Source organism: Molothrus ater, chromosome 3 (genome assembly GCF_012460135.2).
Source record: "Molothrus ater isolate BHLD 08-10-18 breed brown headed cowbird chromosome 3, BPBGC_Mater_1.1, whole genome shotgun sequence".
In the NCBI taxonomy this organism is placed as follows: domain Eukaryota; kingdom Metazoa; phylum Chordata; class Aves; order Passeriformes; family Icteridae; genus Molothrus; species Molothrus ater.
The window spans coordinates 107,855,450-107,868,388 of NC_050480.2; the positions used below are offsets into that span (position 1 = coordinate 107,855,450).

At 43.9% G+C, this 12,939-nt stretch overlaps 2 protein-coding genes across 2 annotated transcripts; both read left to right on the forward strand.

Annotated features, from left to right (window-relative positions):
* The first annotated feature begins 3,309 nt into the window (after positions 1-3,309).
* MTRES1 (mitochondrial transcription rescue factor 1) lies at positions 3,310-7,813 on the forward strand. The gene is made up of 4 exons (XM_036381064.2): positions 3,310-3,387; positions 4,939-5,371; positions 6,300-6,372; positions 7,361-7,813. Exons 2-4 carry the CDS (start codon positions 4,947-4,949, stop codon positions 7,535-7,537), a joined length of 675 nt encoding a protein of 224 aa, XP_036236957.1. The 5' UTR covers positions 3,310-3,387; positions 4,939-4,946; the 3' UTR covers positions 7,538-7,813.
* Positions 7,814-11,519: 3,706 nt separating this feature from the next.
* On the forward strand, positions 11,520-12,476 carry LOC118684582 (taste receptor type 2 member 9-like). Its single transcript, XM_036379519.2, has one exon. The coding sequence runs from the start codon at positions 11,520-11,522 to the stop codon at positions 12,474-12,476; it is 957 nt and encodes a 318-aa protein (XP_036235412.1).
* Positions 12,477-12,939: the final 463 nt, after the last annotated feature.

The window sequence follows — 12,939 nt, forward strand, 5'->3', positions numbered from 1 at the left end:
TTTTCTCTGAGCTATCAAACCTAAAAGACTAATCTCCTTGTGAGTGAATGGCATAGGGAGTATAGTGAAATATACAAAATGAAAATCAAACAAGAGAGGAATTACCCTTCCTAGAGAGGAGATGACTCCACTGGAAATAAAAGAAATTAATCAATTCTATGAGAATAGCCATGGCAAGAACACATTTGGTCAGACTAATTATAAAATAAAAAATAGACCACCATGAATCTGCCAGAGATAAACGATCACTGTTTCTTACCGAAGCTGAAACTTTTGACTGTATGTTGCTGAGGTGTTATATTTAAAGAAAAAAAAAAGAAAAAAAAAGTAATCTGAAAGCAGCTTAAAGAACATCCTGCTGAGAGATAGCTATGACTGATGTGAGCTTGAGCAAAGCCTCTCGTGCTGGAAGCCTGAGCCCGTGACTTTGAGAGGAGCTTTTCAGTGCCATCTAATGGTAGACTGAGAAAAATTACACTGAGGTCTTCACCCCCTCGGAACATTTTGGTTGTAAATACAGTCCCATATATATAAAGCAGGATTAATCATTCTTAACTTAATTTTTGCATCGTTTTTTATTAAAAAGTGCATATACTGACCCAGGCTGGGAGTTCCCTTTCATGACCCTTCAGCTCTGTAGCACACAGGGAATCTGACAAGAAGACCTGAGAGACACTGAAGTTCCAATACAGTCCAGGGCTGAATGAATCCTGGGGTGGTGGTGGTGGGGGGAAATCCCAAAAAACTTTGGTAAGCATCTGCTTTCATGACTGAGATGTAATAATAACATGATGTACTTTCCAACCAGCACAACTGGAACAGTTGCCCTCATAGCTGGACTAGGAAATTAAGCAAGTGTGACAGAGGTGATGTCTCTGTTTGGGGTTGCGAAATGATGAGATAAATCAGACTTGTGATGCCTGCTCATGACAACCAAGTCACATTTCCTCTGCATCTGATTAATTTCTGCTTCTGTGAGATGCAACAGTGTCATCATATTTTAAAATATAAAAGACAGGGTGACTTCAGACACACTCTTTACCTTGCCATTCAATATGAAGGGGTAATAAGGATGTGTAATACCTGAACAACATAGAAAGGCACTAATACTTATATTTTGGTTTACTAAGAGTAAGTTAACTTCACTCTCAGCAATGTTAGATCATTACTTTAATCCTAATGAGACAAATAAAATTCTAAAAGATTTGAAGAGAATGGGATGTATGGAAAGACAAGCTTGGGGTGGTTTTTGTTGAGTTTTGCTTAAGTGGTTTTTTACTCCTTGGAGAAGGTAGCATTTCTGATTAGGGAATCCATGCTGCTCTTGGCATTTTTTTGTTTTGACTCACTATGTGCCACTATGAATGCAAAAAAGTTACTCTTACAGTTCTTCCCCCCCCCCCCCCCCAGTAAATATGTATGTATATTTTATGATATATAGGGGGAAAGTGCTAAAAAAGTTAGAGGCTATATTCTCAACTGAAATTGGTCAGAATCTCACAGAACTTGGCACTGGAACATTCAAAATACATAAAGACACAAAGATGTTCAGAGATTTCTTCCCAGTGAAGTTTCTAAGGAGGGGAAATAGCTTTGCCCATTAATTTTTCCATTACCAAATGTCCCTGACATAAAAACCTCCCATTCAAACATTTTATGACAAAGTTTATACAGGTGAAAAATTAAGCAAACACTTATAATACCTGTGCTAATTGCACAGGTGCTGTTCAGCAGTAGTTCTGCAGTTATATCACTTTTCAGATTTGCCAGTTTTTTTCCAAGGGATGACTGGTCTGTCAGGTGAGGTGGCCAGCATTTTGAAGCAAAACTGTAAATTTGAGGAGCTTTTCCATTTGCCAAAATTACCCTTAACCTTGTGCAGCCACTTACATTAAGGCAAGATACTACCAATCTGGTTGCATTCTGTATGGATACAAAGAATTCCCCAAATGCTGAGAAATCAGAGCATTCAGAAGCACCAAGAGACTGGTGCACAGCCTAGAGAAATCTGGGAGAAGGCAGAAGAGGGGATGGACCTCTCCTAGTTTCTGAGCTCCACAGAAAAGGAATTATGAATTATCCCCAGTAATGGACATGAAGAGTAAAAGAGGGAGATGTTATGTGAAGGAAAGTAAGGATAAGGGAAAACATGAGCCACAGAGGGGTTTGCATTAAATTGTCATGATGGCCAAGCCCTTCAAATCAATCTGTGGTTGGAAAACTTGTGCATCTGCTGGAGTGATTTCCCCAGTGAGAGATTTTAAATGTTTTCCTGGTTTGGGCATTTGGTCAGAGCATGAGAGCATTTTTTCCCTGAAAACACAGGAAAAAAAACTTCCCTAGAAAGCTGGGGAAATTATAATGGGAAACAGCTCCAGCACATCTCAGTGGAGCAGGAGACCATCAGTGGCTGGCCTAGCTGTCCAGCAGAGAACAGGCAGAGGTGGCCCAAGCACAGAGGGCTCCTCCCGTGGAGCCTCCCGGTTTGCTGAGGAGGGATCGGCAGGATACCCGATTCAGCCTTCTGCCCTCTTGCCTCTCTCCCAGCTCCCTTCAGCCTCTGCTCCCAAACCAGAGGGCACAGAGAGCAGAAGGGGAGAGGCAGCCCCAAATATCTAGCGGGAGGATGCCAAGAGGATGGAGCCGAGTTTTCTTGGTGGTGCCAACTATTAGGACACGAGGCAACCGGCAGAAAATGATGCACAGGAAATTTCACCGGCACATGAGGAAGAACTTCTTTACTGCTGGGATAACCAAGCACTGGAACAGGCTGCCCAGAGGGCTTGTGGAGTCTCTTCATTCACTCAACAACTGCCTGGACACAATCCTGTGCCCTGTGCTCTGGGAGGAAAAAGTAGTGCAGTCTCTTCGACATGACGTGATCTTGAAAGCTGGTCTTGACTTTTGAACCTTTTATTGCTGGAATAACTCAGTATTTGTGAGTTTTGGTTTGTTTTTTTTTTTTTTTTTTTTTTTTGTTGTGGTTTTTTTTTTTTCCGTGTAGCTTTTTTGACTCTCTAAATATATATTTTGGATGTATGGACATTCCTGTTTATCTCACCCTACCTGCCTCGAAACAGCCTGCTTGAACAGGGAGTTGGGACCAGATAACACTGTGGTGCCTTCCTTCCAACCTTGCCCATTCCGTGATTCCGTGAGAGGCTCGTCGGCTCGCAGACCGGCGGGCACGGGGCGGAGAAGGGGCGGCCCCCGCGCCGCCCTCGCTGCCCGTCCCGCCCCGGGGCGCCGAGCGGGTCCGCCGAGCCCCGGCCCCGGCAGAGGGCGCCGAGCCGGGGCTGCGGTGGCTCCGGCTCCGCCTCCGGCGGGCGGGCGAGCGGCGGCGCGGGGACGGCAGCGCGGCCCGGGCCGAGGCGCCCCGGCACCCAGGTAACGCCGGCCCGCGGGCCGCCCTCCGCCGGGGCGGGCGCGCCAAGGCTCCGAGGCGGCGGGGCCGAGTCGCGGAGGCGGCTGGCGGCGGCCGGCGGCGGCTGGGCCGCGGCCGGGCCCCTGCGGCCTCCCGGGGCAGCCGCCAGGGAAGGCGGGGCCGCCCGGTGCCGCCGCCACCGAGCGCCCCGCCGGCGGGTCGGGGGTGCCGGGACCGGCTCTGCCCGCCCGGGGGTTCCAGCGGGGCGGAGAGGGCGCGCCTGCGGCGCCGGGCGGGCTCACCGCACTCCCGGGCCGCTTGTACCCGCTGGCCTGCGCGGAACAAGCTAAGGTCGAGCGCTAAAAAAAAGAATAATATTTGTTTGCACGTTCTGCAAACAATATTTGCAATAATATTTCTTCGCACGTTCTTGCATTTCCAAATAGCTGTTGGAATTTGCCCCCGAACTGAGGAGAGGCCTGTGTCTTCTGCAGTCGCTGTACCGTCCTACAATTCAAACTATTTGTCCTATATTTTAAGGTCACATATTTAGATATAAGAAAAAAGCCAGGGGAGGTGTGGTTATTTTTATTTGGCCAGTAATTGCTCTCATTGATCAGGGCTTTTTTCTCAGCCACAAATACCGGCTCATTTAATGTTTCGGCAGAGGTCACTTGGGTGCGGGGAAGCCAGACTCTAATCTCGTAAGGAAACACGTGTTTCCCTGGATATGAGATCACAGTAAAGGCCAGCGCAGCGCCCAGCTCGTAGGGGCTGTAAATCAGTGTCTGAGAGCGTTGAAAGACATCTGGGGTGTTTTGGGGGTGTTTGCACCTCCTTATCCCAGGTCAGAGAGAGGAGCAGCAGCGTTGTATTGATCAGTCTGACACAGCAGCACCGGGGAGCTTTCATATGAGCCTGCTGTTGCCAGTGCCATTCCTGGTGTCACGCCTGTTGCGGTACATAGAGCCGTGTTATTTCTGCCGAGCACTACCGCGGCGCCAGTTCCCATCTGGAGAAACAGGGGGGGACGTTGTGCAGTGTTTTGCCACGCAGGGGTGTTGTGGTCCAAGCAGAAACGGAGGTTAAGCAGCTTTCAGCTTTTCTGGATTTGCTTGCTTGCAGTGTTCAGCTACTTGCTTGTATTGACAATGACTCATGATAATTAGAGATCTCCCCGTGCTTTTTATGACACAGATAGCGGCGTTACTGTGTATTTTGTGATTGTATTTCAGATGTAGGGAGCAAAGTGCCACAAATGTGTTTGCACAGTTAATGTTGAACACCAGAAAAGTAATTACAAATGAAGTATTCTGCTGGGCTTTTCTGTGTTTGTTTCTCATTGGGGTCATCAAAATGACCCCAATGTCTTAGCTCTTTGTAGTGTTGGCCAGTGTATGAGAAAGTCGGATCATAAAGCCACCTAAAGCCTTGTGCTTTCAGGTGATGCATCACTATATGGGGAACTGGATACTCATCTTTTTGTAGTAAGTGTTATGACATATGTAGGGAAATCCTTCCAATCCATCAAAGCAGTTGCTCATTTTTACATAAGAATGTTTGTTTTATTTTAGGTTATGCTATGACTGGCTTCAGACTCCCCATCAGCACTTTGAGAAAACTGAATGTCTGGTTTGGACTGTGGGAGAAATTTCCCTCAAATAAACTGTATCCCACTTGGAGGAGAAGCTTATTCTGTAGCTGTCAAGCAAGCACAGTAAACTACAGAAGATGTTTCAGTTTTTCCCCAGTCAGACTCAGTGCACTAAGACTCTCTCCGGAGTATATCTCAGTACTTTCTCTGAGGAACAAAAGCAGCAAAAGCTCTAAAAAGAGCAGACAAAGCTTACAAGAAGAGGAGGAAGAAGAGGATGAAGATGAAAGTAATTTGGAAGATGAATTTGAAAATGACCCCAATGTAGTAAAAGATTACAAGGATCTTGAAAAAGTAGTGCAGTCTCTTCGATATGACGTGATCTTGAAAGCTGGTCTAGACATGGCAAGAAAGTAAGTACAGAAGAAACAACTTGCTACTGAGAAAGATGTCATGCATCTAAAATTTGACTTTTGATAAGTTTTTACTGCTGGAATAACTCCAGTATTTGTGTGTGGGGGGGTTTGGGGTAGCTTTCTTGACTCTCTAAATAGATGTTTTGGATGTATAGATGTCATGCATTTAAATTTGACTTTTGATAAGTTTTTACTGCTGGAATAACTCCAGTATTTGTGGGGGAGTTTTTTGGGGTAGCTTTTTTGACTCTCTAAATAGATGTTTTGGATGTATAGATGTTCCTGTTTATTAACCTCCCTTGAAATAGCCTGATTTTGCTTTTCCCTATCTCCAGTATTTCTAAGATTGCTGAGGAGGCATTTGGTAATCACTTCCTATTTATTTAAAATTAAGGAAATGCAAAATACTGTACTGTGTAATATGAAAAGGTCTAATTTGAGATTGAGGGAGTAAAATAATGCACTATTTAAATGAATGGAGAAATAGGGGCTGCTAAGTATAAGTTTCACAGGCCACCAGGTAAATGTGCAGTCTATAAATGTATCACAGTGTTTGATCTAATGCCACCTGCAGAAGTCTAATATCACTGTGTTGTTGGAACAGAATATTAGTATAACTTGATAACTAACAAATTATTAAACTGGCTGGTGCAGGAAAGGGGATATTATTTATTGGATATTCAGGAGACAAATCTCTAGAAACAGCTTTTCTGGCACAGAGCAACTATAGGCTATTATTTCATTTAGTATTTGTGAAAGCCCTTTTCTTTACTTCCAGTTCAAATCTGAAGGTGTCCTTTACACACAAATTAGAGGTGTAGAAATGTGCCTTGCCTATGAATGGTGGTGTTGTGTTTCTGCAAAGAAACAATTGCATTTTGTTTGCTGCACACTGTAACTGCAATAAAACCTTGTTTTTCTTCAGTAAAGTAGAAGATGCATTCTACAATAATGAACTCAGGCTGAATGGAGAAAAACTATGGAAGAAAAGTAGAACTGTAAGACTTTTAAATTTTTTTTTTAATATAGTACAAGAAAATATCTAAGGCATCATCTCCCTCTAGATCACTCTGCAAAGGTGAATGCACAGCATTGCTAACACCACTTCCACCTGGGGGGGATGGTGTGACCATGGTTCCCTGGGTAAAACTTTATTCCCTAAGGCAGACAGGAAACTTGCGTGGCTGGAGAGTCAAATCTAAGTCTGAAAGTCAGGAGAAGGCAGCAAGGACGGAACATTTTAAGCTGCTGAAGGAAGTGATGATACCACTATGAGAGGTTGGTGGAGTAGCAATTATTAAATCTGAGATATTGGTGGAGCAGGCACATGATTAAAGAATAAGAGGAAGTTTGATGATAGAAAGGGATTGAAACTGGAGTAGCTGAGGGAAGGTTGTTGTACCTGTAGTAGAGCACACAAGACCACAGTTAGGAGAGAGCCAGAAGGATCACCAGACATGTACTTCTACCAACCCTTTCTTTATGTGAGGATGATCCTCAGTGGTGGCTACTGTCATCAAAGGGCAATGTGGTGAGAAGTTTTGATTCCTGATCCCACAGAGTTAAGGCTGGTTTATGAGAGGTGTACTGCTTCTGTGACTTGTGAGAGGAGCACAGGCACTTGCTGAGCACTCTGTTCTTTGAAACACTTTAACTGTTTTAAAGGCAGGAAGAAGAACTTTGCACTTTCCTGGTTTGTGTCTGTGTTGACAGGAAATAAAGACATACATGAAACCTTTTTCAGAGTTAGGTGTTGGTTGTATTACACGGAGCCTGAAGCTCTTGGCAGGGGAGGTCCTGAGACATGTAATTGTGTATTGCCACGGCTTTCCTGGAAGTTCATCACTGGAGGATCTATAATAGGTCTGGTAGTGGCTGCCTTCCTCCTCTCCTGTGAGATGGGAATATTAAGTGGAAAGAAAGGAACATGGCAGGGATTTGCCCAAGGAATGTTTATAATCACTCATCTTCTCTTTCTGTTTCCAGGTGAAACTTGGTGACACACTGGATCTCATAATAGGTGAAGATAAAGAAACAGGAACTGCAGTAGTTATGCGGGTAGTCTTGAAAAAATTATCTGACAAAACTGAAAATGAAAAATACAAAGTTATTTTGAGGCGTTGGAAAAACTTAAAAGTGCCCAAACAGGATGTACTTAAGTAACAAGGGGTTGCATGTGGCAGCATAAGATTTTTGCAGAAAAACATATTTTTTTGTTAAATATGAATTTTGGTTGAACAAAATTACAGTACCCTTTTTTAAGGGCTTGTGTCAGAATGTTATCTCACTCTGCTGCGTACATCAATAATCATGCAATAAAGCCTGTCACTTTTTGCTGGTAGCTTTGTCTTGTGGTACTGTAAGTTAAAAGATCCAACACTTACATTTCCAGGAAGTTTCTTATAAATAATGAATCAATAAAGACTGATTTGATCACTATTTAATTGCTGTCTAATTTTGTTAATCAGAAACGTTCCATTAAAGCTGACATCACATCAAGCAAAATGGCTTTGTTTTATCTCTGTATTCATGAAGTAGGACAAAAGCCTTCAATTATGTAAAGTTCCTTTTTCATTATTTAATCTTAATTAAAGGTTAACAATACCAACTCCATGCTTACATATGCTGCTGCTATACCAAGAATACAGCAGGATACTGATTGCAGTGACATATTTCTAAGCAGGAAAACTTCATGGTGACAGAGAATCATAGAATCAGAATAGTTTATGTTGAAGAGACAAGATCATTGAGTCCAACTATTAACCCAGCACTGCCAAGCTCATTGCTAAATTGTGTCTGTAAGTGCCACATCTACACACCATTCAAATACCTCCAGGGGTGGTGACTCCACCACTTACCTGGGCAGCCTGTTCCAATGCTTGACAACCCCTGCCAGTGAAGAAATCTTTCCTGATATCCAATCTAAAACTCACCTGGTGCAACTTGATGCTCTTTCCTCTTGTCAAATCATTTGTTGTCTGGGAGAAGAGACTATCCCCATTCCCATCACTCTCTGGGGTCCAGCCATCCGGAAAAGTTTTTACCCAGTGAATGATGCACCTGTCCAAGCCATAAGCAGCCAGTTTCTCAAGAAGGATGCTGTGGAAAATACCAGAAGCTTTACTAAAGTCCAAGTAGACAACATCCACAGCCTTTCCTTCATTCATTAAGGAGGTTGGTTTATCACAGATGGAGATCAGGCTGGTCAAGCTGGACCTTCCTTATATCTCCTTTCCAGAGTGTTTGTAAGGCTTTCTTTTCAGTTTTGCAAGATTTCGTTTCCCTTCCCGAAAGGAAATGTTATTTCAATGGGGATCGTTTGGGCAAGCTTTGGTTCCTGTCCCTACTCTTGATGGCATACCATGCCTTTTGATGGCTTTCACTTTGGCCAAGATTTTTTATTTTTTTTTAGTATCCATGCCATGTCCCTCATACCTTCCCCTCCAAGTTGTGTCTTCCTCCTTGACTTTTTTCCCCTGCTTTTGCAACATCTGTGAGCTTAGTTTTGGCCTGTTTTGGTCCTTTGCACTGCACCTGATATAATCCTGGTCCATTTTCTTGTAGTCACCAAATTTCCCAATTTTTTTTTTCTCCTCCAATTGCAATTCCTTTGATGGTATCTCTATTCCAGAGTATTTTCAAGTCCTTCCTTTCTGTTCTGGCCTTCAGCAAGGATCAATTTTGGCAAGCTTTGCTGCATGTCCCTGCACTTGATGGCATGCCATGCCTTTTGATGGCTTTGACTTTGGGACAGATTTTTTTTTTTTTTTAAGTATCCATGCCATGTCCCTCATATCTTCCCCTCCAAGTTGTGTCTTTCTCCTTGACTTTTCCCCCTGCTTTTGCAACATCTGTGAGCTTAGTTTTGGCATCTTTTGGTCCTTTGCACTGCAGCTCATTTCCTCACAGACCATTTTTTGAAGACACTAAATCTCCCAATTTTCTGGGTTTTTTTGGGTTTTTTTTTCAATTGCATTTCATTTGATCATATCTCCTTTCCAGAGTGTTTTTAAGTCTTTCTTTTCAGGTTCGCAAGATTTAGTTTCCCTTCCCAAAAGGGAATGTTATTTCCTAAGGAAATGTGCAAGGCCAAATGGGACAGGTGCAGTGCTAACCCAAAGGGCACAGGGCACTCCATGCCCTACAAAGCTTAACACAACTTGCCTGGGAAAAACCTCACAGCTTTCAGGGTCTAAAGTCATTTGGAAACTTTAGGGCATTGCAGTGTGGGGGAAACTCAGCATGGTGCCATCTTTGAAAGCCTTCACTTTCCCAAGCAGATGAGATAGGAACCCTGGCACAGGGACTTGTCTGATTTTTAACAATTTATGTCATATGTCCCAAATTAAACTTGTAAAAAAATCCAGCTTTGATTTCTTGCTCCCATCACCTGGCCCACTCTGGGGCTCATCACTTTATGCTTAAGGCAATGCCATTGGAAAAACAAACATGGATTTCAATGCCTGTGAAGCATCAAAATAAACCCCACTTCTCCAGCATCTGGGCTGAATGTTGCAGTACACAGACTCTCAGATTAAAAAGGACACTGAGTCCCCTGACCTGCTGAGCACATCCAGGGCTCTGCATGATCATCATAGGCAAAAAAGGGACAGAAGAACCCAGATGCTGAAGCCTGACACTGCTCAAACAGGGATCAGTATCAATATCACAACGCTCTCCACTGCAGAAAAACATCTCTGCTGTTTCTGACACCCAGCACAGTCCCCCCAAACCAACATTCAAATAGTCAAGAGTGACACTGGCCCTGGGTAAGGGGATACCCAGCACATTTACATCCCTGCACCTGCCCTGCTGCCCACAGCAGAGGCACCAAAATCCCTAGAGTGCCTTTAGCTTAGGCATGGAATCCTGCTCCTCTATTTCACATCTGAAATTACAAGTCATGGCTGTGAGGATGTTCACCTCTATGTTCAGCAATTAGGTAGAAAAGGGCTTTGGCCATGACACCCCTACCCACAGCACAAGGCAGAGAGCTTGAGTAAGTAGGCTTTGAGTAGGAAATGGGCCTGTCCTAGAAAGAAGTCAGCCCTTCAAGCTAAACATCATTTTTTTCTCTAAACAAACCAAAGTAGGAATCTACTCATAAGAGATAATATCACAGAGGAAAAGTACAGAGATCTTTTCTTGTTTAGAGAAGAGAGAAAATGCTGGGGGTTCGTTTCCTGTAGGCAGAGAGCTCTTGCTTGGGGTTTCATTTTTCTTGCCTCCACCACAGCATCAGATGAGATCTCCTTGGTTGCTGTGGTCCTGCTGTGCAAGGCCAAATGGGACAGGTCCTGTACTAACCCAAAGGGCACGGGCAGTCCATGCCCCACAGAGCTTAACACAACTTGCCTGGGTCTAAATTCATTTGGAAGCTTTATGGCACTGCAGTGTGGGGGAAACTTAGCATGGTGCCATCTTTAAAAGCCTTCACTTTCCCAAGCAGATGAGATGGGAACCCTGGCACAGGAACTTGTCCTGATTTTTACTCTTTCCCACCATATACCACAAATTAAACATGCAAAAGATCCAGCTTTAATTTCTGTGTCTCCCCATTGCATGTTCCACTATGTGTCTCATCACCTATTCTTAAGGCAATGCCATTGGAAAAACAAACATGGATTTCAATGCCTGTGAAGCATCAAAATAAACCCCACTTCTCCAGCATCTGGCTGAATGTTGCAGCAGCCAGACTCTCAAACTAAAAAGGACACTGAGTCCCCTGACCTGCTGAGCACATCCAGGGCTCTGCATGATTATCATAGGCAAAAAAGGGACAGAAGAACCCAGATCCTGAAGCCTGACACTGATCAAACAGAGATCAGTATCAATATCACAACACTCTCCACTGCAGAAAAACATCTCTGCTGTTTGTGACACCCATCACAGCTCCCCCAAACCAACATTCAAATAGTCAAGAGTGACACTGGCCCTGGGTAAGGGGATACCCAGCACATTTACATCCCTGCACCTGCCCTGCTGCCCACAGCAGCGGCACCAAAATCCCCCCCAGCAGCAGCAGCAGCTCTATAAAGCTCCTCTTGCCATCCCTGACACTCCACCAACAGCAGCCACTGACCTGCCTCAGGCTCTGCTGCCACAGCCCCCTTGGCCAGCACAGCTCTGCTCCCCAGCTCGCACCATGGAAGCTTGTCACCCTCCACAGCAATTCAATGTCACTGCATATGGGGCCACAACTGTGGCCATCATCACCGTGGAGGTGTTTGTGGGCATGTGGATAAATGCTTTCATCGTTTGTGTGCTTTGCATTGCCTGGGTCAAAAAGAAAACCCTGAACTCTAATGAGAAGATCTTGCTGCTGCTGGGATGCTCCAGGATTTGGTATTTGTGCCTCACATGGATATACCGCTTCCTTTCTATGATTTATCCCAATTTCCTTCAAGTTCAAACCATACGTCAACTAATTAGATCTTTGGCAACCTTTTTTAATTATTCCAACTTGTGGGTCTCAGCCTGTCTTTGTGGTTTCTACTGCATAAAAATTGCCAATTTCAGGAACAGGTTCTTCATCTACCTGAAAGTAAAAATTGACAGGATGGTGCCCTGGCTCTTGTTGGGGTCAGAGACTGTAGCCTTGGCTATCAGCATCTTTATCTCTGACCTCTCTGAAACTCTCCAAAGGAACAACATCACTTCCACCTGCCAAGGAAATTTTTGGGAAGTAGCTATCAGAAAGGATATACATCTTTTCTCTACTTTTTTACTCTCTGGTTTTGTATTTGCTGCTTCATTCTTGGTAGTCATCTTTGCTGCTGTTTTCCTTCTCTTTTCTCTCTGGAGACACAAGCGCACGATGCAGACAAGCTCCATGAAGGACCTCAGCATGGATGCCCACATCAGAGCCATGAAATCTGTTCTCTCCTTCTTAGTGATGTACAGCATCAACTTTGTATGTTTGGTCTTGACAATAATTTATGCCACGAAGAAAGAAAATATCATGAAACTCCTTTTATATATATATCTGTGTGCTTTTCCAGCTGTTCATTCTCTTATTCTGATTTTCAGTAATCCCAAGCTGGAAAAGGCACTGCTGAAGATTCTCTCCTGTGAGAGAATGTGTGAGTTTTTCATCAAGTAGGAACTGTGATAACAGCTGGAGTCCATGCAAAATCTTGAAAACTGTAGAAAACAAGTAATTTAATTTCTGATGCAGCTCTCCAGGCAGTGTAGATGATATTGATGTTCACTCTTCAACATCCAAGTTATGAAAACTTCATTTGTATCTTTTGAGCTAAATTATTGTGAACTAAATACCTTTTTATCATATTTAGATTTAGCTAAATCTTTGAGACATAAATTTTTTATTAACAAAGTCATTAACAAATTTTTTAGTAACGATGCCTAAGCCCCTGTGTGGTGAAGGGATTAATGGGGACATGAGTCTGCTGGTGGGGTGATGGATCATCAGGCAGAGCCCCTTTACCTCTGCCTGGGCCCAGTGGAAGAGGGAGTGATGCTAATTAAGTGTTCAGCCCCTTCCCAAGAGTCACAGCCTTTGCAATCACAACCCTGGGTATCCCTCATCTCCATAGCAGCTGGCT

Coding starts and splice junctions, on each gene's coding strand:
- MTRES1 (XM_036381064.2), top strand. CDS start 4,947: ATGACTGGCTTCAGACTCCCCATCAGCACTTTGAGAAAACTGAATGTC. Junction 5,372..6,299: donor GGTCTAGACATGGCAAGAAA/GTAAGTACAGAA, acceptor GTTTTTCTTCAG/TAAAGTAGAAGATGCATTCT. Junction 6,373..7,360: donor TATGGAAGAAAAGTAGAACT/GTAAGACTTTTA, acceptor TTCTGTTTCCAG/GTGAAACTTGGTGACACACT.
- LOC118684582 (XM_036379519.2), top strand. CDS start 11,520: ATGGAAGCTTGTCACCCTCCACAGCAATTCAATGTCACTGCATATGGG.